The 27,494-nt window shown below is 46.3% G+C and overlaps 1 protein-coding gene across 1 annotated transcript; it reads left to right on the top strand.

Annotated features, from left to right (window-relative positions):
• Window positions 1-664: 664 nt before the first annotated feature.
• Window positions 665-12,795, top strand: srp68 (signal recognition particle 68kDa). The gene is made up of 16 exons (XM_002939978.3): window positions 665-885; window positions 2,326-2,392; window positions 3,342-3,455; window positions 3,781-3,976; window positions 5,392-5,474; window positions 5,561-5,670; window positions 5,932-6,014; window positions 6,427-6,567; window positions 8,106-8,204; window positions 8,641-8,699; window positions 9,362-9,521; window positions 9,609-9,703; window positions 9,792-9,921; window positions 10,192-10,267; window positions 10,860-10,912; window positions 11,668-12,795. Exons 1-16 carry the CDS (start codon window positions 681-683, stop codon window positions 11,893-11,895), a joined length of 1,899 nt encoding a protein of 632 aa, XP_002940024.3. The 5' UTR covers window positions 665-680; the 3' UTR covers window positions 11,896-12,795.
• The last annotated feature ends 14,699 nt before the right edge of the window (window positions 12,796-27,494 follow it).

The following is a 27,494-nucleotide window of genomic DNA, read 5'->3' as shown; positions in this document are numbered from 1 at the left end:
GACCCCATAGGATTTTACACCAGTCAGTGTATTTGATAGCTGAGTGAGTGCTGCCTACAGTCCTTTGGATCTACATGTACAGGAGTGGAGGGACCCTGTCAGTGTATTTGATAGCTGAATGAGTGCTGCCTATTATTGTTTGGATCTACATGTACAGGAGTGGAGGGACCCTGTCAGATTATTTGGTAGCTGAGTAAGTGCTGCCTATAATCGTTTGGATCGACATGATCAGTCGGTGTATTTGATAGCTGAGTGCTGCCTATCTTGCTGTAGCTGGCGGAGCCGTGCCCACATTCTCCTGACTGCCCCCCAGCTAACTGTAAGGGATGGAAGGAGCCAGTGAAGGGTCCCTCTGGGCACAGAGAGAGGGACAATTATTACATTTCCTATAATATTTCTATATAATATTACCTCAGCTGAATGAGGCCAGTGCAAGTGCGCCCCTACTGGTGGAATATTCGTACTGCACCCTGTATGGATTATAGGGTTCCATACCAACATTAAACTTCTATTCTAAGCCCGGTATTGGTCACCCAATAGCCTGTATTGCCTCAAGCTTTCTCTTTCCCAGCTACTCATAACATCAAATCGCATTTCCATGCAGAAATCCCTAGAATATCTAAGTTCTAGACGTGTTTCCCGCCACTTGCCCCCCCCCCCGACTCCTCCGAGTTCCCGGCATGCCTTGCTTCTGTATCCCGGCATGCAACAGCTTCTTCCTCACAGTCACTTCCGAGTTGTCTCTGTGGTGTCCCAGAACACCTTGCGGCGGAAAAATGGCCGCGGAGCGACAGCCGGGAGCCGGAATGGAAGAGAATAAGGAGAACGAGAAGCCGGGCTCCGGGGGGAAGCAGGGAGCGCTGGGGGACAGTCTGGGGCTGGAGAGTATCCTGCGCAGGGGGGAAGGGGGCTGCGGCTGCCCGGGCAGGGTCGGGGCTGCTATGGGGGAGAGCTGACGTGTCATTCATGGGAACGGAGAGGCACCGAGCGCAGCACCGGGACCCCTGGGGAATGATCTCTGGGGAATGGGAGTTACTCATAGTTACTTTTACTCATGTGCTGGGGCTGCGTGTAGGGATATGGATCTGTGGGGGCACCATGGGACCCAGGCCCAGACTGGCAATCTGTGGGTTCAGGCAAATGCCAGAGGGGCTGCTGTAAGATGCCATAGTCACTATTTATTGGGCTGGGGGGGCTGTTTGGGCCTCTGGGTACTTGGAATGCCAGGACCCAGGCCCAGACTGGCAATCTGTGGGTTCAGGCAAATGCCAGAGGGGCTGCTGTAAGGTGCCACAGACAGTCACTATTTATTGGGCTGGGGGGGCTGTTTGGGCCTCTGTGTACTTGGAATGCCAGGACCCAGGCCCAGACTGGCAATCTGTGGGTTCAGGCAAATGCCAGAGGGGCTGCTGTAAGGTGCCACAGACAGTCAGTATTTATTGGGCTGGGGGGCTGTTTGTGCCTCTGGGTACTGGGAATGCCAGGACCCAGGCCCAGACTGGCAATCTGTGGGTTCAGGCAAATGCCAGAGGAACAGCTGTGTCTGTGGGGCTGCCACAGACACTCACTGTTTATTGGGCTGATGGGGGGGTTGTTTGGGTCTCTGTGTGCTTCAGAATAGGCCCTGGCATTTCAAGCCCAGTCCAGACCTGGATCCTGGCCAGGGGCGGGCCGAGCCGACTGGGCGCCCTAGGCAACCTGGTCGGCCACCTCGCCCCTGCACCTGTGCTAACGCAAACCCCGCACCCCCTGCGTGCGAACTGCGCATGCGCGCCCAAAACCGGGGGGGGGTTTGCGTTAGCACTGCGAAGCAATGGTTCATTGCCCCCGCTGAGTAATCACAAGCGGCGGGGGCAATGAAAATGGAGCTCACAGACTAGGGGTAGGCAAGAGAGGCTTCTGCCTGGCGCCCATTAGTCATTGCGCCCTAGGCAGCTGCCTCTTCTGCCTACCCCTAGTTCCGGCCCTGATCCTGGCATGCTGCAGAGAGTGGTATTGGATGTTGGCCAGTATGAATGGATGAGTAATGTGGGATAATGACATGCCCCCCCCCCCCCAACATACTGGTGCGAAAGAAAGGGGGGGGGGTGCTTTCACAAGAGCAATGTTTTGTCTTCTGCTGCATAACTTTTTATCTGGAGCAGGCTGGTTATTTCCCATACCACATGTTGGGATATATTAAAATGGTGATAACAAAGTGGTGCTCTTCAGCAGGGGAAGAAAATCCTAGGAGGCTCACATGTGCCCGTGGGCTGTGCAGTCTCATGGGTCCCCTTCCTCTTTATTCCATACCTTGTGCTTCCTCTTCCTTAATTTGTGCTACAGTCTTGCAGATCATCAAGGAATCTCAGCAGCAGCATGGAATGCGCCACGGAGACTTCCAGAGATATCGGTGAGTACATGTTCTTCTACTTCTTACCTTTTTATTTTTTTTTTATGGAACTTAAACTGTAAGCTGAAAGTGCCAAATGCTTTGTTGAGTCAGGGACTGGGAAGTACTTGGGCAACAGCTGCCAGTTAGCACCCTGCATTGGCCTCCAAAGGGATCTTTATATAAAAAGTCAGGCAGCAATCAAGTCCCTATGGTAAAACCTCAATATAAAGGCAAAGGGGACCCTGTCTGAGTGCTTATATGGAACTATAGCAGGGTGACTGTTACCCCAATGTTTCTATATATCTGTAACCTTGTTATGGGCTAAGGGGGCCCAGCCTGAAGGCCAGTTAGGGGGGGATTTGGGGTGAGTGCTTATTTGTGCCCTGGGTACCCCTGGAACTATAGCGGGGTGACTGTTACCCCAATGTTTCTATATATCTGTAACCTTGTTATGGGCTAAGGGGGCCCAGCCTGAAGGCCAGTTAGGTGGGATTTGGGGTGAGTGCTTATTTGTACCCTGGGTACCCCTGGAACTATAGCAGGGTGACTGTTACCCCAATGTTTCTATATATCTGTAACCATATTATGAGCTAAGAGTGCACACCCTGAAGGCTTTTAAAAACCATAGCAGAATGAATGTCCTTGCAGTGTTTTATGTGGCTGTAACTTACATACAGAGTATGGGGCAGTTTAAGGCCATTTTTTGGTCTTTACCAGTTAGCTAGTAAGCTTGGCAAGGGGTAAATACAAAGTCATCCAGTGGAAGATGTCTAATAGTTCTCTTACTGTATTATGTAACTATAATAAGTGCTCCGTATCAGCAAGGTTGTTGGAGAAAACAATAGCCATGTAGAACAGGTATTATCAAATTCTGCATAAAGTTTACTATACTACGCTACTAGGAGTGGTTATTTGTACAAAGTGCTAATTTCCAAACGGTAATAACAAAGTAACTTTTTTCTTGCAGAGGATACTGCTCTCGCCGGCTCAGGCGCCTTCGGAAAACCCTTAACTTTAAAATGGGAAACAGACATAAATTCACAGGGAAGAAAGTGACGGCGGAGATGCTGACAGATAACCGGTTCGTTTTGTATTAGAAACACACAATTGTGGGTTTTATTGTTTCCCTATGCTGAATGGCATAGCCTGGTAAATTCCATATGCCTAGCTGGCATCTAGAGCTTGCCAGGAGTGGGACTGTGATCAACTACAGTAGGGTTATACCAATTAATACCAGAAAAAAAAAACATTTTTTTAAAATCTAGTATGCCCATTAAATGTGTTTTTTTAACGAGCCTGTGAAGAATAAATTATATAGAAGGAAAAAGTATATTGAGAAGGTTCTGTGGACAGAATCCATAATTCTACTGCAAATCTAAAGCGATGTAAGTTGCTCTGTGTTTCAGTTACCTGCTTATCATTTTAATGGATGCTGAAAGAGCCTGGAGTTACGCCATGCAGCTGAAAAATGAGGCTAACACCGAACCTCGCAAACGCTTCCACTTGTTCTCCCGCCTGCGCAAAGCTGTCAAACACGGAGAGGAGCTGGAACGCCTGTGTGAAAGTGACCGCGTGGATGCAAAGACCAAGTTAGAAGCTCAGGTGAGGCATGAATGTCAAGTGATGATATCCACTATCAAGATTTTGAGGGAAACAAGAGAGTCTGATAGGCTGTGATAACATTCCAAAGGCAAGCAGCAGCTCAAGGAAAGGCCAAGTTGGAAATGAAATAAGGTGCGAAGAGAGATGAAGGTCAATATCAGTCTATTTGGAGTATATGAGGTTTATCTAATACAATGCACTACATTTGCGCAGGAGCAGTAACCCATAGCAACCAATCAGAGGGTAGAATTTCCTAGTCACCTGTTTAAGCAAACATTGGTTGCTAAGGGTTACTGCTCCATGGCAAACTTAGTGGCTTTTATTACATACGGGGGTATGTGTTTTTAGATCAGAGCAGAGATAGTCAGGGGTTTATTGTAAAGGGCCTTGAATGGCAGTGTTAATTGTTAGAATTTAATTTGAGAGACAGTGAAAGGATTTACATGGGTCAGGGAACGGCTAATATGGAACTGTCCGGTAAGTACATGTATGTAATTATAAAACATGGTACATTAGAGTGCCTGTAGGAAGTAAGTTGCAGTAGAGGAGGCAGGAGATAATCAAGTCATAACAAAGGAGATAAGGAAAAGGCAATGATGTGGCTGTGGGACAAACTGAATAAGAGAGGTAGGTCTGAGAGGCATCTATATAAGGATGGTATTAGAATCCAAATGACTGAAACAGTGTTCCTGGAAACATAAGGGCTTATCAGTTTTCAAGTTTGTGAATTCGACTTTGTTCTTCTAAATTGAACACTTGCAACACTCACTTATTTATTATTATGGAAAACTCGTTAGAATAGAAAACTCAGCTTGACGTTGCCTAGGACAGCTCCTACTGACTTCTGTAGAAAGCTTTTAGATGGGGAATTTTTACATTCAAGTTTTTTTTTTTTTTTTTTGCATTTAATACCAGACATTCAAGTTTTTGAATTTGAGGGTTTTTTTTAGCGCAAACTCAACTGTTGATGTATCTCCCCCATAGTGTAGAGTGAGGAGAGAAGGAGGCCTAAGATCCTTGAGCAATAGCAACATTAGGAGGTGGAAATGGAAAAAGGAACTGTAAATGAATAAGCAGGAAGGTTAGACTGAAACCCCAGAAGAGCAGTGCTATACATGCCAATAAATACAAGATATCTAGGGGGAGTGGGTGATCAACTGTGCTGCATGCTGCAGGGAGCTGTAGAAGGAACAGTATGGAACCTGTAGATATTGCTAGAAGGCCCTGGGTTAGTTTGGTGAGGGGCAGGTACTTTTGAGTATTATGGAATGCAGGGTATCATTATGGAGCAGTGGGTAAGATGGTGGGTCAAGTGAAAAGATGCAGAGAAATCGGATGGAAGTTGATAGATGTGCTGGGATCAAAGGTGTTTTGAGAATTGGAGTAATTTGTTTTGTTTCTACTTTTCCCCCCAGGCCTATACGGCTTATCTCAGTGGGATGTTGCACTTTGAGCAGCAGCATTGGGAAGATGCCATGAAAGCTTTCAATAAGTGCAAGTACGTTTCAGCCTGTGTGTTAACTATCTGTTCCCTCATTGGCTGCTCCTCTGCCTCATCTCATTGGCTTTCTCTTCCCTGCGCAGGACCATTTACGAGAAGCTCGCGAGCGCTTTTACTGAGGAACAGGCCGTGTTGTACAACCAGAGAGTGGATGAAATCTCCCCCAATATTCGTTACTGCGCCTATAACATCGGTGAGGCTGTAGGCCATGTTTGTCAGACCCTCCTTTTACCTTGTTTTGTTAGCAGGATCCCATTATACATGGGGGGGGTGGTATCTATGCACAGGGATTCTAATTAACTAATTAAAGGACCCAACGTGCAGAAGCTTCAGTTTTCACACTTATCTTTCACAAGGGGCTACTGTCCCTTTAACAATCCATACATTGCTCTCGATGGAATATTAGTGGGCATGGGTCTTGCCAAATGTTCACTTGTCTTTTCCTCTTTGCCAGGGGATAAAACTGCTATGGATGAGTTAATGCAAATGCGACTTCGCACTGGTGGAACTGAGGGGCTGTTGGCTGAGAAGCTGGAGGTAAAACTCTTAATATATTTACATGGAGTTGTGCCGACCTACCTTATATTGTCGGTATTTTTGCACAAGACAAGACTATGTACTTGAGTTGCAGGTGTAGTTATGTGCATTGCTGTATATACGTTCCATATTCTTCCTGGTGGTTTCATACTGATGCCCAAATAGTCATGTCCCCACTAGGAGTTTGCAGTCAGTGTACAGTCTCTTCATCTAAAACTCATGGCTGACTACAACTGAACAGGACAATGTAAGCCCTGATCTTGCCTAGGATTATACCCCCAGAATACTTAACCAACAGATAGTTTATATTATGTTAAGTGACCTATTAAAGAATTTAAAGAAATGTAGATTCTCTACAGTGGCCCAGGTAGGTGATGCAATAAAAGACTTACTGTATTTATTTCTCTAACAGGCTCTAATAACCCAGACAAGAGCCAAACAGGCGGCTACAATGAGCGAGGTGGAGTGGCGAGGGCGCGCGGTGCCTGTTAAAATCGACAAAGTGCGAATCTTCCTACTGGGGCTGGCAGATAATGAAGCTGCTATTGCACAGGTATCTGATAGGCTTCTCATAGTTTTTGTTATTAGAACAGGTATACAGTCTGACCATATACCCACTAAGGAGAGTTTTAGTGCTGACTTAATTTTATTATTATTAACATGTATTTATAAAGCACCAACATATTCCGCAGCTCAGTACAATCAGTGGGTTTATACACTGGACACACACACACACACATATATATATATATAATTTATATTTATATTGGGAGGTCCCTCGGGTGCCCAATTGTTTTTTATTTATTAAAAAAAATATATATATATGCCTCCACCACAGATTTTAATAGGAAATCCAGAGAGTGGGTCGCAGGATCTGTGTAGGGCAGCACCGGACCTAAATACCCCCCAGCTATAACCTGTTTTTCCCCAGCGTTTATGTACAGTTGTCCCTCTCGATAAACACAGAATATCTACCGAGGACAAATGGTGTTCATGTATAATGCTGACAGTATATTACTTAGCACAGTGCAGTTTAGAAGCAATAAGGTTCCTTTGCTATCAGTGCTTTCAGTACAGACACTTTGAGGCTGTGATCCGGAACTTCAAGCCTCGTGTAATAGCAATTTCCTAAAATATCCCACTAATCACTGCCCATTTTAACAAGGCTGTCAGGTGAAATGATTGAACTTCCCTTAGCCTCTTGCACACCTGCCAGTTCTCTGTCCTTTGTCAGCTTGTTTAAGGAGTGAGTCAGATTGGGGCAGAGGTAGCATAGATGTGCCAACGTCTGGGAGTGGTGCTTGCTGGCACAGGGCTTTTTAGACTCAATGGTGATTGTTACTGAAGCTTTAAATCAGGAATGTGTGGTACAGCCATAAAGAGAGATTTTTATTAGTAATATCATGTGTCTCTCAAATCATTATTATTGCCTTATTCTGTTTATTTAGTTTGGTACTGACACCATTCCTATACCTGCTATCCCACAGCCCCAGTCCCTTCCCAGAGGCTATTATCCCCCCACTGCTACTATAGGCACCATCTCTCCCTACTATACCTGCTATCCCACAGCCCCAGTCCCTTCCCAGAGGCTATTATCCCCCCACTGCTACTATAGGCACCATCTCTCCCTACTATACCTGCTATCCCACAGCCAGAGGCTATTATCCCACTGCTATTATTCCAAACAACAGAATCCCAGGCATACTTGAAAAACAAGTTTGGTGATGCTGTCTCCACTGCTCAGGTTATAGAGTGACCTTACAGAGAAACCTCTTTACACGGAGCCTAGCACATTCTAACCCATAACCAAATGACTGACTTACATGCTATTGTCATTAGGACACTTCAGACCAAGGAAGGTGATTGACCAATTAACCATGTCACTGTTATTAGTACTGTATGGTTCCAATTGCAATTGTAGCAACATGTCACTGCTTATTAGTCCTGCCTGAGCTCTCTGAGCAAGGGATGGAGGATACCTCACAAATTGGAAAGTTGAAAAGAATGCTTATGATAGTGGGCAGTTTGAAACCACTAGCCCAGCCATGGTCTCTGCTGGAATTAAACGACGACTGGTTCTTTTCTTTTCAGGCTGAAGATGAGGAGACTAAGGAGCGACTGTTTGAGACTGTGCTGAGCGAGTGCAGGGACGCCATACAGTGTGTGAGGGAGGAGCTGAAAACAGAACAGGTATTAAAATACCCTTATACCCTACTCATTCCCAACTGCACCTTTTGAAATTGACCTTGATGTGGCATCTAGCGCCCTCCATACACAGATATCTGTCACTGTTGTCTCCTCAAACTGAAAGACCCTGCAACTCACAGAGGAGCACCTGCTGTCGAGGCACTAGTTGCAGACCCTTTCCTACTGTATTTGTTGCGGTTTGGACGTTTTGTGGAAGGATAGATCTATCCGTACTGTTTATTATCACTTAATTTGGCCCCATCGCCTCACTACACGAAAGACTTAAAAATAAGTGTCTGAATCAAAGGCTACGCTTGATGGATTTCTGTTTTATTTTTCATCCTAACTTACTATTGTAATGTTGTATGAATGTCCCATATACCATTGATTCATTCAAAAACTGCAGGCAATTTATTTGCATCGGTTTTTTGGTTTTCAGAGACAGAGAGATGCTGACACAGAATTTGGCAAAGTTTCCAACTTACAGTATTTGCACAGGTAAGTACCAATTACAGGATACTTTTTAGAAGGGGAGTATCTTCCCACCTTAAGGCTAATGTCCCACAGAGTGTGTTAGTCACCTGCAATAAGTATCTGCTATTGCGAGTGACTAACTGCTCCGAAATGCCTTTCCCCCCGGCACAAATAGGAATCGTTGGTGGAAAGGCCTTCGCATTGCTTCGGTTTCCAATGTTGTGCAAAGTTGCCTGCAGGAGGAAACCAAAGGATGCAAAGGCCTTTCCACCGACGATTCCTAGTTGTGCCGGTGGAAAGGCATTTCGGAGCAGTTAGTCACCCACGATAGCAGAGATTTATCGCGGGCGACTAACGCACTCCGTGGCATATTAGCTTAAAGGTGGCCATACACAGACTGACTTCAGCTGCCAATATCGGGCATTTAGACTGATTCGGCCACCAATGTGCCTCCCCAACCAACATCTGGCCTGAAATCTGGCCAAGAAAACTTTAGTGCAGTAATGTGTAGAGTCAGAACTGACAATGGCCACAGACTAAATAAATCCGACTTCAAATAGAAGTCTGGTCAGTAATCAGAACAATTTTTTGGGGAGGTTCTTAATTCTGTTCTTCACTTCTAATAACAAACTATAATACAGCTTTGGGATCAAAATTCCTCATCCCCTCCATTCTCTTCATTTCAGCTACCTGTCTTACATCAAGCTCTCCACAGCCATCCGCCGTAATGAGAGCATGGCCAGCGGTTTGCAGAAAGCCCTACTCCAACAGCCGCAGGCCGAGGAGGATGGCAAGAGAGGCCCGCGCCCTCAGGATCTGATCCGACTCTATGATATTATCCTTCAGGTGAGTCTCTCATAGACAACCCCTCTAAGGGCTGGTATTTCTCAGTTAATTGTTCTGAGTCCAAACTCATGTTTGTTCAATTAAAAGAATTTAGCAGAACTGAATCCGCTTCCTGGCTTGGAGGATGATCGTAATTTCCAAAGAGAGATCACCTTGAAGACCCTTGTGTACAAAGCCTACAGGTAAGGATGGAGGGGGGAAGTAGGGTGCTCTGGTTTCATGGAGAAGTAGCTGTCAATGCTCACCGGCATATTGATTTTTTTTTTTCAGGTGCTTCTTCATTGCTCAGTCCTATGTGCTGGTAAAGAAGTGGAGCGAGGCGCTGGTTCTGTATGACCGAGTGCTGAAATATGCTAAAGAAGTGCAGGCTCAGACTGGTGCGGCCAAGAACACACTAAAGGTGACCTTGTGTTGCAGCTCTGCAGTTTAACCATCTTAATCCCAGAGTAACACATTATTGAGCAGTGTCTATCCACATCTTGTTTGCTGAACGAATGACTGAGATGCTTGGCTGTCCCTGTAAATTCTTTCACTTAGGATGCTCTGCCTTTAGCTACAGACTTTTCATCCCCCCTCACTCCCCTTTATACCTTCTCTCCTATGTGAATATGAGCCTCGTTATTATTTCAGGGAAGACTTATTGCCTCTTCATCTCCATGTTATAATATAGGAATTGCCAGATGTCAAAGAGCTGATATTGCAAGTTAATGCTGAGAAGTACTCCCTGCACGCAGCCGCCATCCTGGGTAAGTGGGGAACATGCATTGTGTGTCTTGTCCCAACCTGACTTCCGTTGCCAAACTGCATTTAGAATGAGAGACTGATAAATTTATAGGAGAGGAGCTGAATAATATGTAATATGAAGTAACAATAAAACTGTAGCCTCACAGAGCAATAGATTTTTAGTTGCCGGGGTCAGTGACCCCCATTTGAAAGCTGCAAAGAGTTAGAATGCAAAATTCAAAAACTGTTCAAAAACAGACTAACTGACATTCTATAATATACTAAACGTTTACGTATAGGTGAACCAACCCATTAAGGCCAATATCAGTCTATTCTGTTGCCTCCAAGCTCAGGGCTGGAAGCTTGCCCATTGGTTCTATAATTTTTGCATTTTGTCATCGCTGTAATCCATTGCAGCCGACAGATGTGTTTTATTTTGTGTAATTGGCCAATCATATGGAGAAAGAATGGGCAGAGCTTATCTAGATCTTCATTACAATTTCTTTAATTATACTTCTTCCATGTTCATCTCTGTATGTGTTTACTTTATGGTGCAGCCTTTAAAAGCACTTTTTGAAAATGTCACCTTCTGGTTTTGCTACATTCTCTCTGCAGATTCCAGTGATAAGCCAGAGGAGGTCTCCCCATCTCAAGTAAAGAACAACAAGGTATGGTCGTCAGATAGTGGAGTTATAATTGCTATGTACTGGCTCACTGTTACTCGATAATCTGCTAATAAAAGCAGATACTGCAGGGTACCATCCAGGAAAGATGATAGGGAGATTCCAAGCACTTAACCTGCTGCTTTTTACTCCAAACACCCATTACCAGACGCACCCAAATTGCAATTTGTAAACACCTATGATCATTTGATATTCTCATTAAAGGAGAATATTAGGCACCCCCCCGTGATTGTAATGGCTTAACTTTTGTTTGTTGCACCTTCCATAGAACTGGGCACTGTTCCCGTATTACTGGAGTAGACCAGATGGAGTTTAGTTTGAATTTGGTGCATCCCTAATCCTAAATCAGGCAGTTGTGATGTTCGGGTCTGGAATTCCCTGCTCCCTTATGACTAGTCCCTAGGCCCAACCCGCCCCAAAGCTAACACTCCACTTCAGGTGACATTATATTGAGGTGCGCTATAGGTGGAAACCTTGACCATAGGGGGTGAGACTTAAGGTGTTATTACAGGAGGGGGTAACTTGTGGCGATGTCAAAAGGAAGCAACTAATATAAAGTAAAAATTAAAGTAAATAAAGCCAGGCCTGCCGCTTGTCCGTGATCCACACATCTCCTGCATTGTGGGTAATAACCTGCCTTGCCCATAGGCTGTGTGCCAACCTGAACCTATCAGTCTTTTTCTGATGGTTTTATGCTCAAAAATGTATCTGAATCCTTTGCATTTTCTGCTCCATCGCAGCCTCTGTCAGATCGCTTGGATGTCTTCTCCCTCGACCCATCCGTAGTGGGCAAGCACGCCAGCCTGGTCCAGTTCCCGCCCAACTTCCATCCGATTCCATGCAAGCCTCTTTTCTTCGACCTGGCTCTGAATCACGTGACTTTTCCCTCCCTGGAAGACAAGCTGGAGCAGAAAGCCAAGAGCGGCCTGACCGGATACTTTAAGGGTTTTTTCGGATTCCGCAGTTAATGGAAAGGAAAGGCCGCCAATAGGAGAACATCATTTGTTTCTACTACTTGGATCCACAGCAGAATGCTGGTCCAGAGCTTCACTTATAAATTCCATTTTATTTATAACATTATCGGTTACAGTGGCAGAGAGATCCCTGGATTTATTGAACTCTGCCGCAAATACACGCGCACCTGGCACTGCCAGTAATGCTGCATTTTATTTAATTCCCTCAAGATGGAGGTTGGCATTAAAGTGGTACTGACACACGTAGCTATTACGGTTTTAAAAAAAGTTCTAAAGCTCTAAAGTTCTAAAGGTAAAAGTGAAAATTAACTTGTTAACTTGACAGGAGCAGTGGCTGCCCAGGGGCCAAGCTTAGGAGGGGCTTTTTGCCCTGGTAACTTCAGGCGTGTTTCTCGGCAGCAGCACCCCGGGACAGGAGAACAGACTGTGGATTATATTATAGGCCCTCCCAGTCTGATTTAGCCCAACCCCCTTGTGGTGGCTAGTTTGGTTACAGATAGTCTTATTTGGCAACTTTATTTATATCTTGCATTTTATGTCCAACTTTACTTTGGCACAGGGAGATTTTTATTTTCAACTTGCCCACCCATTATTGACCCCCACTGACCCTTGGGAACTTATCTGAAATGGCTCTGCCTGTTGCACAATTTCAATATCCATTGACACAAGAGATCGAGGCTGTTCTCTTTGTGCCAGTCGCAGGGATAGCGCCACCCAGCAGAGGAGATGCCGACCGCACCAGCTTGTGTCAGTATCAATTTAAAGGCACCTTATAATTAGTGTTCTGTTACTTAGTGTCGCTGGTCACTATGCTGTGGATTAAGTTTTGTGGGGATTTTTGATTTGCTTCAAAATGGGGGTCAATAAACTGCTTCCATGTGAATAAAAAAAAAACTGTCTTTTTTAATGTCTGTGACAAATGAGCAAATGTTCCCATATGTGCCAAAATGCACACAAACCTGCCGACAGGTGATAGTGGTATCAACTGGGGTGTTTGCTACAGAAACCCTACTATAGTTTATATAAATACCCCGCTGTGTAGCCCCGGGGGCAGCCATTCCTGCACTGGTACAGCTGGGGTGTTTGCTACAGAAACCCTACTATAGTTTATATAAATACCCCGCTGTGTAGCCCCGGGGGCAGCCATTCCTGCACTGGTACAGCTGGGGTGTTTGCTACAGAAACCCTACTATAGTTTATATAAATACCCCGCTGTGTAGCCCGGGGGCAGCCATTCCTGCACTGGTACAGCTGGGGTGTTTGCTACAGAAACCCTACTATAGTTATATAAATACCCCGCTGTGTAGCCCGGGGGCAGCCGTTCCTGCACTGGTACAGCTGGGGTGTTTGCTACAGAAACCCTACTATAGTTTATATAAAACCCCCGCTGTGTAGCCCAATGGGGCAGCCATTCCTGCACTGGTACAGCTGGGGTGTTTGCTACAGAAACCCTACTATAGTTTATATAAATACCCCGCTGTGTAGGCCAATGGGGCAGCCATTCCTGCACTGGTACAGCTGGGGTGTTTGCTACAGAAACCCTACTATAGTTTATATAAATACCCCGCTGTGTAGCCAATGGGGCAGCCATTCCTGCACTGGTACAGCTGGGGTGTTTGCTACAGAAACCCTACTATAGTTTATATAAATACCCCGCTGTGTAGCCAATGGGGCAGCCATTCCTGCACTGGTACAGCTGGGGTGTTTGCTACAGAAACCCTACTATAGTTTATATAAATACCCCGCTGTGTAGCCCCGGGGGCAGCCGTTCCTGCACTGGTACAGCTGGGGTGTTTGCTACAGAAACCCTACTATAGTTTATATAAATACCCCGCTGTGTAGCCAATGGGGCAGCCATTCCTGCACTGGTACAGCTGGGGTGTTTGCTACAGAAACCCTACTATAGTTTATATAAATTACCCCCGCTGTGTAGCCCCGGGGGTAGCCGTTCCTGCACTGGTACAGCTGGGGTGTTTGCTACAGAAACCCTACTATAGTTTAATATAAAATACCCGCTGTGTAGCCCCGGGAGCAGCCGTTCCTGCACTGGTACAGCTGGGGTGTTTGCTACAGAAACCCTACTATAGTTTATATAAATACCCGCTGTGTAGCCCCGGGGGCAGCCATTCCTGCACTGGTACAGCTGGGGTGTTTGCTACAGAAACCCTACTATAGTTTATATAAATACCCTGCTGTGTAGCCCCGGGGCAGCCGTTCCTGCACCGGTACAGCTGGGGTGTTTGCTACAGAAACCCTACTATAGTTTATATAAATACCCCGCTGTGTAGCCCCGGGGCAGCCATTCCTGCACTGGTACAGCTGGGGTGTTTGCTACAGAAACCCTACTATAGTTTATATAAATACCCCGCTGTGTAGCCCCGGGGGCAGCCATTCCTGCACTGGTACAGCTGGGGTGTTTGCTACAGAAACCCTACTATAGTTTAGCTGTGTAGCCCCGGGGGCAGCCGTTCCTGCACTGGTACAGCTGGGGTGTTTGCTACAGAAACCCTACTATAGTTTATATAAATACCCCGCTGTGTAGCCCCGGGGGCAGCCATTCCTGCACTGGTACAGCTGGGTGTTTGCTACAGAAACCCTACTATAGTTTATATAAATACCCTGCGCTGTGTAGCCCTTCCTGCACTGGTACAGCTGGGGTGTTTGCTACAGAAACCCTACTATAGTTTATATAAATACCCCGCTGTGTAGCCCCGGGCAGCCATTCCTGCACTGGTACAGCTGGGGTGTTTGCTACAGAAACCCTACTATAGTTTATATAAATTCCCCGCTGTGTAGCCCCGGAGCAGCCGTTCCTGCACTGGTACAGCTGGGGTGTTGCTACAGAAACCCTACTATAGTTTATATAAATACCCCGCTGTGTAGCCCCGGGGGCAGCCATTCCTGCACTGGTACAGCTGGGGTGTTTGCTACAGAAACCCTACTATAGTTTATATAAATACCCTGCTGTGTAGCCCCGGGGGCAGCCGTTCCTGCACTGGTACAGCTGGGGTGTTTGCTACAGAAACCCTACTATAGTTTATATAAATACCCCGCTGTGTAGCCCCGGGGGCAGCCGTACAAAAGAGAAAAGGCACAGGTTACATAGCAGTTAACAAATACACTCTGTAGAATACAATGGGAATCTACACATCTTATCTGTTATCTGCTATGTAACCTGTGCCTTTTTCCAGTTTGAATGGATGCCGCTGGGGCTACACAGCATCTTATTTATATTAACTATAGTAGTGTTACTGTGACAAACACACAACTTTACCAGTGCAGGGCAACAGTACGTAATATATTAGAACTTTAAAACACTTTAATTTTTTGGGTGTTACTATTCCTTTAAACAAAAATCTTAGCGGCTCCAGTCAGCAAATACCTGAGTTCCAGGTATGTCCCCTCAGTGTCCCAGTTTAAGCTGTAAACCCACTGATCTGTATTAGCCACGTGGGGGTGGCAAGGGGATGGTTGGTTACGGTGTGTAATTATAGAGTTATTAGAGCGCTCCACTGTATAAAGAGGCTCTAATCATGGAATAAAAACAGCCATTCCAAAAATAGTGCAGGAATGTGATCAAGGTGGATTTAGTAAGCTGAAACCATCAGTCACGCCTGAAGAGCACCCACTTAAGGGTTACACCCAGATCTGCCTAAGTGATCTGCCTGCGCTCCCCATCCGTTTGCCCATGGCTAATGCTCGCAGAATAAATGAGCCGCATGTTAATCCGGGTAAGACCTAGGCTCACCGCTGACCCAAATGTAATGTATCCATTCCAGTGCACCAGAGCCATCATGGTTGGATTCATCTGACCTAAAGGACAAGTAACACCAAAGGATAAAAAACAAACAAACATGAAAGCAAAGGGCCTGGCTGTGTTTCCTTCCTGGCCATTGCACACAAGTGTTCCAGCAAGGACTACAGCTCCCAATAAGCCTTATATCCCTTCTATGGAGAGTTTGATAATACAATACATATTCCTGACCTAGGAAAGAGCCCTTTAAAAAGAAAGTAAATGTATATTTGTTTCTATTGACAGACAAAATGGACATTTTCATTCTTTTTTTGTTTCAGTGGCCCTTTCATTTCTGTATTTATGGGGTAAGGCAAGGCCCCCCAACCTTTCTTACTCGGGAGCCACAGTCAAATGTAAAAAGACTTGGGGAGCAACACAAGCATCATAAAAATTAATGGAGAAGCCAAATAAGGGCTGTGATTGGCTATTAGGGGCCTCTATGCACCCTATCAGCTTACAGGGGCTTTATTTGGTAGGAAATCTTGTTTTTATTCAACCAAAACTTGCCCCCAAGTCAGAAATTCAAAAATAACTCCCTGGTTTGGGGGCACTGAGAGCAACACCCAAGGGGTTGGGGAGCAACATGTTGCCCTGAGACACTGGTTGGGGATCACTGGTGTATGGTAATAAAAGGTCTAAGGTCTGCCCACATCTAGCCAAAGCAACCAATCATCTGATTGGTTTGTCATCAAACAGCTGAATAGTAAGTGATGCCTGCTTATTGGTTGCTATGGGTTACTAGGCAAGCTGCAAACTTAGCCTCTGTTAATTACCCCTTGATATGAATGTTTGGAGAGAAGTGGAGATAAAAGAGTTGGGTGGGGTAGGCAGCAGAGGCACGACTGTGAAAAATCGAGGGGGTCGGCGGGAGTGAAATTCGAGGGGCAGCAATCAGAGAGAGGCATGGGTGTGTCTGATTTGCCGGGGTGGTGGGGTGTTTCAGCAGGGTACTGGGCCATATTTTGGCATGGGTACCAATATTACTTGGCCCAGTTATAAAATTAGCAAACTGAAATGTGATCAGGCAGGACAGGAGCCATCCATATTACACTAAAGTGCCCCCCATTAATCTGTTCCAATTGGTGGCAGCTGCAGCAAGGGTTAAATAGATTTGTCACTTGGCCTCAGCCCCTCCCTGGGGCACCACCCGCCACAAGACTGGCTCTTCCAACCCGATCAATACTTTTTGGTGTCTAAGTTGGGCGGATTCACTATGAAAGGCAGCGTTTGTGGGTCTCGCCCTGTGAGCATTCCTTCTTTGTTGTGAGAGTGCCGCTGCTCATATCTCTGACTCCCCAAAGGAGCTCTCTGCCCCCCTCTCCGTGTCCCCTGGGAGTCACCATTAGTCACCTCTTCACTGTCTGCCTGTGAGTCACTGGGCAAAACTGCACCGCAGGAAGGGTGCTCAGCCCGGCTCTGGAAACAACAGCCCAAGTGCTGAATTCAAAAAAACATATACTTTTGTAAATACAACATGTTGACAATGACCAAACAAAAATAGTGAATAGTTTTATTGAAGAGTCCCCAGCTTATCCAGTTAAGTAGCATTTACTGTGCCGAAAGTGTCGCAATCCCAACTACAAAAATTCTCATTGCAATTGTGCCCAATTGGTGTTGGACATGCACATTCTTACACATCAGAGGCAATTACATTAGCTACATACCCCCCTCACAGCCACAACTGGGCAGGGCTCATTTATAAACACTGAATCCCATTGGCTGCTTACCTGCCCATGTCACCATTGACACATCCACAATGGCTTCTATTGTATTTGTGTATCATCAGCAAACTCAGATACATTGCCCTAGTCCCCTAGGCCTAGATGAGAGTGGCAGGGGTGTCCTAGGCAACCCGGTTGGCCATCTTGACTCTGCAACCTCCCTCCCCGAGGCTGGGGGGCAATAACCCCCATCCCCCATGACCGACTAACAAGGGAGCGCAGACTAGGGGTAGGTAAGAGAGGTACCTGCCTGGCGTCCCCTCATGGTTGTGCCCTAGGTTGTGCCTCTTCTGCCTTCCCCTAGTTGCAGCCCTGGAGAGTGGAGCCAATGCAGAACCCTGTAGCAAACCTTATACAACTGTAGCCTGGAATGTACCATTGGCAGCTACTCTCTGACTGCCATCCTTTGGCCAGTGCCCCATCCATGTACAATACAGCATGGCAAAGCAATACATCCAACATCCTACTCACAGCTTCATAAACAGCAAGTACATCTGTTTGGCCTGATCCATCCCTCACAGTACCACAATGATTACTACTTATAATGCCATTATCCAACACATCATCTTGTAAACCTTAATGAATCTTCAAATAACCTCCCCAGTTTATAACAGAAGGCCTTTAATTGCCAGGCTGAGACAGTAAGGCCAGGATAAATACTGGAATTACACCAGCTTTCCTCCAACCCATTGGTACCATACCAGCTAAGAGGGAGTGTGAGCAAATCAGAACTAACGGCCTGACTAAATAAAACTGGGCTCTAGCGGGTGTAATTCATCAGGCCCCAAAGCCCTGCTCACAATAACTTTGCGCCTATGTCCTTCGTCAGTCACAGCCAATTAGTTTGAGCTCAGCCTTTTGTACTACTACAGTGTAAAGGTCCCCATACACGGGCCGATAGTAGCTGCCGATATGGGTCCCTTAGACAGATTCAGCAGCTAATTGGCCCGTGTAGGGGCAGAAACGAGGGGCCTGCCCGACCGATATCTGGCCTGAAATTGGCCAGATCTTGATCGGACAGGTTGATGCGGTCCCCGAACCGACTGCCCCATTGCTACCAATATAATTTGATTGTTTGGCCAAACAATCAAATTATTTTTTTTTACCTACACGCTCCCCAATATCGCCCACCCGTATGTGGGGATATCGGGTGAAGATCCGCCAAGCGAGCAAATCTCAACGTGTATAGTCCTCCTATTGTTTAGTAAAAACGCCACACTTTTGGCTCACCTAATCAAATATTTACTCAGTCACACTTACTTCACATTTTCTAGAACAGGCAGCCATCTCTAAAAAGGTATTCTCCCTTCCTTTCCCTCCTTGCGTCATACTGCACATGTGTTTCATTCCCTATACTGCACATGTGTTTCATTCCCTCCCCCCCCCTGCCAGATCCGCTTCTGATTGGCTGGTGGGCATGTGTAGCTCAGAACAGGAGACAGGATCAAGTTACACACATGCTCAGAGAACAGGAAGGCTGCCGCAGGCACCTACAGGAAGGGGAGAGAGATTTCAGTGATGTCACTGTAGGCTTCACACTGCTGTAGGCTGCCAGCACCATATCTCAGAGAAGCAAGCAGGGATCTGGGAATTTAGATATGCAGTAAGTACTTAAAAAGAATGCCTTTAGACTTACTTTTAATTTATATTAACCTATCATTGTCCTTTAAGTATGGAGTCCGGTCGGTATCAGTGTAAGGGGGTGGGTCTAGCTGAAAAAGTGGGAAAGGTTTCTTTCTGTTGGGAGGTGTAACTGGGCATGTATATGATTATTATTATTTGACCCAAACATGCTGCCTTTTCTATGTGTCTGTAGCGCTCACTCTCTGCCTGTGAAACATGGCTGCACCCTCACCTTCCCACTGCAACTTCTTCCTTTATACTGACTATTAAATAATACTTTCCATAGAGACACACCCCACCCCATATTTTTTTTTACCATTCTTTTCAAAACATAATATAACCTTCTTTATTTAAAAGCCAGTGATCTGACCCGTTCAGCCCAGTCTGAGTAATACCAGTGACACCATAATGCCTATTCAGTGCCATTGGCTCAGGTCCTACTGTACATGTTCTAAAGAACATTCTGCTATTAACCTTAAATGAGTGGTCAAAAAAGTAGGCGTGGCAAAAAAAATAAAAAATTTCCCAGTGCACTTTGCGCACATACAGTATATTACCTCCTAACTGAACAGAAGGCAGGGCTTATCTCACAAGGAGTAGACAGACTAAAAGTGGCCATACATGGGGAGATTTCAGCTGCAGAATCAAGTCTTTTTATCTGCCCGTGTAGGGGCATCCCTGACAGGATCGGGGGCCACATTGGCTCATTGATGGCATCTTTGGTTCAATGGCTCTCACCAACGTGTATGGCCACCATAAGAGACCTGTTTATGATGGTCTAAATGCCAAGTTTTTTTTCCCACCCACAATGCACCATTCCAACTAACCAAGCGAGTGAGGTTCTTTCAAACAAGTGTTGTCCAACTGTAGGCCTGCAGGCTAGATGTGTTCCTCCTACATTTTTCAGGAGACACCTTAATTTAACCATGCTCACCCAGTCACCCACTGCCTATAATTTGCACCCAAATACCAACATACCCCCTGTATCCTCAGAAGCAGTTGGACCAAGGAACCCTGGGAGCAATGGAGAAGACCCACCTGGTTCATGCTGGAATTTTTGCAGGATTTTGATATCTTTTTTAAGTCAGGGCCCCCCAACCTTTCTTACTCGTGAGCCACAGTCAAATGTAAAAAGACTTGGGGAGCAACACAAGCACCATAAAAGTTCATGGAGGAGCCAAATAAGGGCTGTGATTGGCTATTAGGGGCCTCTATGCACCCTATCAGCTTACAGGGGCTTTATTTGGTAGGAAATCTTGTTTCTATTCAACCAAAACTTGCCCCAAGTCAGGAATTCAAAAATAACTCCCTGATTTGGGGGCACTGAGAGCAACACCCAAGGGGTTGGGGAGCAACATGTTGCCCCAGAGCCACTGGTTGGGGATCACTGGGTTTAAGGGCTCCATAGACATATGGAATATCATATAAAGGTCCCACTGTAACTCTATGAGCGCTATGTACCCCCTTCCATTAGGCGTTTATGACTGCCTAAACACCAGATGATCTTTCCCACGCACAAGTCGCTATTCCGTTGACCCGAGAGTCGGAGATTGGTCGGTGTGGGTTGCCAGCTCTGTTTGTATTCATTTACTCATTATGAAATATGTTGTTACCATCCGTTTCATGCTAACAATGAAATGAGTTGTGATAACCGTAGTTCACCGGCTTGCACATTCTGGCCATACAAAGGAGCTTTTCACGCGTGAGAATTCCTCTCTGTACCTAAAACAATAGCCGACGTTCCAGTGGAGTTCTTGCATAACTGCCTTTATTACTTTGGCTACACACGCCCCACCTTGCGCAACTCCCAAATACATTCCCCATGCAGTGCGGTTTCCCTATTGGTGCTGGGGATCTGTCTGCCCAAACCAAATGGGAACTAAACTATGCAGAGAGGAGCACAAACAGTGTCTCGGCCGTTTGATTGGGTGCAAGCAAGGAAACATGGGCAATATCTGTAAATACGCATGCAAGCCGGCTGACTTATTTGCACCCATTATGTATCATCCTAACTTGGCTATTTAGGGTTCTGCCTCTCTGTACAGGTTCCTGGCCTCACTGCCCCATATAAAGAGGGAACGTAGCCAGACATGGGCCGGACCTTGTCCAACCAGTTAACGTTTGATATTATCTACACGGGCATCTAGATAGAAATGCAATGACTGATCCATCAGCCAAATGTGTATCTGAAAATAAGAAGGGGGCTGCGGTGCTACTGGCCCGCTGAGGCCACATACATACTGTAAAGGTGGCCATATACCATAACATTTGCTCATTTGGCGAGGTTGTCAAACTGGCAGATTTTAATCCCAATACGCCCACCTAAGGTGGGAAATATTGGGCTAAGGGTGGCCATACACAGTAAGATTTGCTCATTTGGCGAGGTTGTCAAACTGGCGGATTTTAATCCCAATATACCCACCTAAGGTGGGAAATATTGGGCTAAGGGTGGCCATACACAGTAAGATTTGCTCATTTGGCGAGGTTGTCAAACTGGCGGATTTTAATCCCAATATACCCACCTAAGGTGGGAAATATTGGGCTAAGGGTGGCCATACACAGTAAGATTTGCTCATTTGGCGAGGTTGTCAAACTGGCGGATTTTAATCCCAATACGCCCACCTAAGGTGGGAAATATTGGGCTAAGGGTGGCCATATACAGTAAGATTTGCTTGATTGCCAAAAGAGCAAATATTTGCCCTGATATACCCTTGGGTGGGTGATATTGTGCTAATGCAATCGTTTGGCTCTAGGGTCCTTGATCCAATTAAAATTTAGGCCTGTCCTAACAAGTTTTGTCAAGATTGGTCGGGGAGGCCTGTCGGAGGGCCCCATACACGGGCAGATAAGTAGGTCTTAAGGACCCATATCGGCAGCTGAAATCTGCCCGTGTACATCCGCCTTAATTTGATCATTTGGCCCCACTGAATGACAACAAGGGGAACAGGAGCCATTGGTGCAAAAACAGCATCAATGAGCCCATACGGTCCGCGATCTGAAGGGAAAATCATGCCCGCCCAATTGAGATCTGCCCAATTGTCGAGATATTGAATGTGCCAATACTCACAAGCAATAAGGCCTCCATTTGCACAAATGCCCAAGGGCATGTTTATATGCATATGGCTACTGATCAGATGCATGGTTAAAGGGGTAGTTCACCTTTAAATTGATTTTTAATATGCTGTAGACATTACAAAATGAAGACCAACTGCAAATTGTCTCAGAATATCATAGTTTTTCCAGTTATTTAGCTTTTTGTTCAGGAGCTCTCCATTTGGTATTATGGCAGCTATCTGGTTGCTAGGGTTATTAACCATGTAACCAGGCAGTGGTTTAAACAAGAGATGGGAATATGAATAGTAGAGGGCCTGCATAGAACGGTAAGTAATAAAAAGTAACAATAATAATAACATTGTAGCCTCACAGAGCAATAGTTTCTGGCTGCCGGGGTCAGTGACCCCCCATTCGAAAGCTGGAAAGAGACAGAAGATAAAGGCAAAAAATTCAAAAACTATATTCAAAAACCAGACACAATTTATATTTTATTGGCAAACTCACACCGGTGCGAGCGTCCAGTGGGCCAGAGGGGGTGTGGGCCCGGGTGAGATTGCACCCTCCGCACCCTCAGTAGCTCTGCCACTGACCCTAAGCACATTGGGAATGTAGGGAGACAGGATTTATGGCCATGCCTGGGGGGATAGTACTGGTAACCACAAGCCAACTTCTGAGAGTTAAGGGGGTTCCGGGGGGGCCAATAATATCTATCTATGCCTGACACTAAGGAATTCAGTGTTGCAGTTTTAGAGCCACACCAAGAGGGGGGGGGGGTGTACACGCAATATAGCCACAAACATACGCACACATATAGGCTGTGGGCTTGAGAGAAGGGATTCTGCATTCCTCTGGGTGTGCACAGACCAGACAGACAGGTAGTATAACTGCACAACATGCTGCCATTCCCCCCCATACTGACGCTGAAATTCCAAGTAATTTGAAATAACAAGCCTTTCTATGTGAGAGTCACAGTTTATGCAATCACACCCCAGGGCGAGCAATCTCTATTCTATACAGCGCCTTCCAATGGCTGACTCTAAGGGATATACGTTTGGGACTTCTCCACCTTATGCCAACCGGTTTTTCATGCTTTCTGCACATAGGAAAAGACCATAAACCAATTATAGGCCACAGGAAGCTGCACAGAATGGGGCAGTATATGGAAGGGACTGATGGGAATGTGATAGAGACCTTAAATTGTAAGCTCCACTGGGGCAGGGACTGATGGGAATGGGATAGGGACCTTAGATTGTAAGCTCCACTGGGGCAGGGGCTGATGAGAATGGGATAGGGACCTTAGATTGTAAGCTCACTGGGGCAGGGACTGATGGGAATGTGATAGGGACCTTAGATTGTAAGCTCACTGGGACAGGGACTGATGGGAATGGGATAGGGACCTTAGATTGTAAGCTCACTGGGGCAGGGACTGATGAGAATGGGATAGGGACCTTAGATTGTAAGCTCACTGGGGCAGGGACTGATGGGAATGTCATAGGGACCTTAGATTGTAAGCTCACTGGGGCAGGGGCTGATGAGAATGGGATAGGGACCTTAGATTGTAAGCTCACTGGGGCAGGGACTGATGGGAATGTGATAGAGACCTTAGATTGTAAGCTCCACTGGGGCAGGGACTGATGGGAATGGGATAGGGACCTTAGATTGTAAGCTCACTGGGGCAGGGACTGATGGAATGTGATAGGGACCTTAGATTGTAAGCTCCACTGGGGCAGGGGCTGATGGGAATGTGATAGGGACCTTAGATTCTAAGCTCCACTGGGGCAGGGGCTGATGGGAATGGGATAGGGACCTTAGATTGTAAGCTCCACTGGGGCAGGGACTGATGGGAATGTGATAGAGACCTTAGATTGTAAGCTCCACTGGGGCAGGGGCTGATGGAAATGGGATAGGGACCTTAGATTGTAAGCTCCACTGGGGCAGGGGCTGATGAGAATGGGATAGGGACCTTAGATTGTAAGCTCACTGGGGCAGGGACTGATGGGAATGTGATAGGGACCTTAGATTGTAAGCTCACTGGGACAGGGACTAATGGGAATGGGATAGGGACCTTAGATTGTAAGCTCACTGGGGCAGGGACTGATGGGAATGTGATAGGGGCCTTAGATTGTAAGCTCACTGGGGCAGGGACTGATGGGAATGTGATAGGGACCTTAGATTGTAAGCTCCACTGGGGCAGGGACTGATGGGAATGGGATAGGGGCCTTAGATTGTAAGCTCCACTGGGGCAGGGACTGATGGGAATGTGATAGGGACCTTAGATTGTAAGCTCCACTGGGGCAGGGACTGATGGGAATGGGATAGGGGCCTTAGATTGTAAGCTCACTGGGGCAGGGACTGATGGGAATGTGATAGGGTCCTTAGATTGTAAGCTCCACTGGGGCAGGGACTGATGGGAATGTGATAGGGCCCTTAGATTGTAAGCTCACTGGGGCAGGGACTGATGGGAATGGGATAGGGACCTTAGATTGTAAGCTCCACTGGGGCAGGGGCTGATGGGAATGGGATAGGGACCTTAGATTGTAAGCTCCACTGGGGCAGGGGCTGATGGGAATGTTATAAGGACCTTTGATTGTAAGCTGCACTGGGGCAGGGGCTGATAGGTTAATAAGCTGCAGTCGCATTGGTGCATGCATTTGGAAGTGTAATGTTGAAAAGAGCAATCAAGTACTTTGATGCCCTTGCATTTTCCAGCTCAATATTGACAAAATACTCAGAATAGCCCTCCATTCATTCCTAAAGGCACTGTCAGCACCCTTGGGTGCACACACTGGTCAATGAACACAACTATATACCTGGGCTAGATCATGTATACCAGACACAGGTCCTCCAGGGGCTTCTCACTGACAGCTCCCAACATATTCCCCAGCCAGTGTTGGGAGTGCAGATTCATTCTTCTTTACTTATAATTCTATGCACAGGAGGTTATGTACAGATATCTACAGATTCCTTTTTCAAGGGAAAAAACATCTTTAAATAGAATGAATACCCCGCGGCAATGTTTAAGTACAGCCTCCCCACATCTGCTTACATGGGGGCTGGGGGGCTGAATGCTTAGACTGAGCGTCTCATTGCCTCACCGCCTGTAACATCAGTTCTGCTCGGTCTCTATAACTATGGGCATTTTGGTTTCCAAATCACAAGGAAGGGACTGTGTGCCCACTGGGAAACCCTGACAGTCTCTGACGTGCTTGGGCTGAAACAAGATGTGGGATGGCACATAGTATTGGCATGATACAGCTATGGAAACTGTTCCCCAAAGCTCCATGCCAGCTCATTTGTATCATTCCAAGAATTCCAATGAGTCATTTTCTTATGTTTCATTTCTATATATTTATGGGCGGCTCTCAAACCTGTAGGATATGTTACACACCAATAATCTGAGGTCACCAAATCAGCGGATCTGTCCCCAAACCATCGGATCACAATGTGTGCAGGGTCGGAGTCCTGTGCCGGCACCCTTTACTGCCCCGCACCCCAACCCCAGGATTGTGCATCAGTTTACTTGCACCCGGAGCACTGGGGATGAGCCCCTAGACTGCGGTGCTCTAGGTGTAAGCAACTTCATGTACGGCTGGGCCACCCCAATTTGTGCCACCCTAGGCCTGGGCCCTTGTGGTCTTGCCACAAATCTGTCCCTGTGTGTGTGGTGGGGTGAGTGCGACGCCGAAGCACAAAGACTAGTGATAAAGCGCCAACTAGGGGAGCAGGGTACGGGGTAGAGGATTAGTAGAGGTAATCCCAAAATTTAAAATGGCAGGCACTCCAGGAATTGAAGAAAAGTATCAGACTGTAGGCTCCAAAAATTGAAATAAAATCAAAAGTTTATTATACTAATACTTAATGCTACATAGCCTTACGCGTTTCGTACCTTTATGGTACTTAATCATAGGCTGAATGCAAGACATAGACAACAAGTATTTAAAGCCAAATGAGTCAATGGCTGTACAAAGAAAATCAACCAATCCCTACATGTGATTAGTTGTGATTGGTTGATTTTCGTTGTACAGGCATTGGCTAATTTGGCTTTAAATACTTGTTGTCTATGTCTTTGCATTCAGCCTATGATTAAGTACCATAAAGGTACGAAACGTGTAAGGCTATGTAGCATTAAGTCTTAGTATAATAACTTTTTGATTTTATGTCAATTTTTGGAGCCTACAGTCTGATACTTTTCTTCAAGTCCTGGAGTGGCTGCCATTTTCAATTTTTGGATTTCCCAAGTAGCCCCCTCAAGCTGAAGGTCTGGGGCATGAGCACCCAGGCCCATCTATACTATCGGTGAGATATCAAATATACTTAAACTTATGAGCATAGTTTTATATTGTTTGATTAGTAGAGGTACCTGCCTGGTGCCCCCCCAGCATTGCACCCTAGGCACGTGCCTATTCTGCCTACCCCTAGTCCCAGCCCTGCAGGGTGGAAAGCATAAGGTGGTTTGAGCAGGGAGAACAGCTGCAAGTATTTAGAGATGTCATCACAGGGGTCCAAACAGGGGTGAATGGCTTGGGTCCTGAAGAGCAGCGGTTGTATGTGAGGCAGCAGGTATGGGAGAAAAAGATGGAAACAACAGAGCAAAAAGCTGGAAGCGGCACAAGATGGCAAACAGTAGAGCCAACTGGTGGCAGCAGGGTAAGGTCACAGCAGCAGGGCAAGATGGAAGCAGTAGGATAGAGATAACAGAGATAAAAGAGACAATTAGGGACCCAAAACTGAGCAGCATTGCCACTATTGCACCCTGTATTCCAGTAGGGTCCCCAAGTGCTCTGAAGTGGGTCCCTAGTGTTCCAGTGGGACTTGATTCCCTCATGTACAGATCTGTATGGGCAAAAGTTAAAAGGATTTAAAAAGGATATATAGGAAAAATACTAAGTACCTGAGCCCTGGGGGAGGGAGTACAGTATGGCTACTGATAATGATAACGTATTTGCACGTCTAGCCTATTAAGTGCTTTGGAGTGTGCAGTAGGGCTCTCGACATAACTCACTCTACATTCCCTCTACATGAGTAAGGCGTGGGCTGGCTGGCCATCAGGGAAAGTGGCCCAGCATTAATTGAGGTATATCCATGTCTTGCAGTATCAGGTAGAAACACAAACCATTGGGGAAGCCTTGAAACAAATGTCTGCTTTTAACATGCCCCCCTTTTGGGGGGGCCACTGCAGAACGGGCATTTGCAATGAGCAAAATCTCAAGATAAAGGACATATTGTATACATTTTTAGCTACTCCCAGGCCCAGACTGGCAATCTGTGGGTTCAGGCAAATGCCAGAGGGGCTGCTGTAAGATGCCATAGACACTCACTATTTATTGGGCTGGGGGGGCTGTTTGGGCCCCTGGGTACTGGGAATGCCAGGGCTCAGGCCGAGACTGGCAATCTGTGGG

The sequence above is a fragment of the Xenopus tropicalis genome, chromosome 10 (genome assembly GCF_000004195.4).
Source record: "Xenopus tropicalis strain Nigerian chromosome 10, UCB_Xtro_10.0, whole genome shotgun sequence".
Lineage (NCBI taxonomy): Eukaryota > Metazoa > Chordata > Amphibia > Anura > Pipidae > Xenopus > Xenopus tropicalis.
This window is presented reverse-complemented; position numbering and strand designations above follow the sequence as displayed.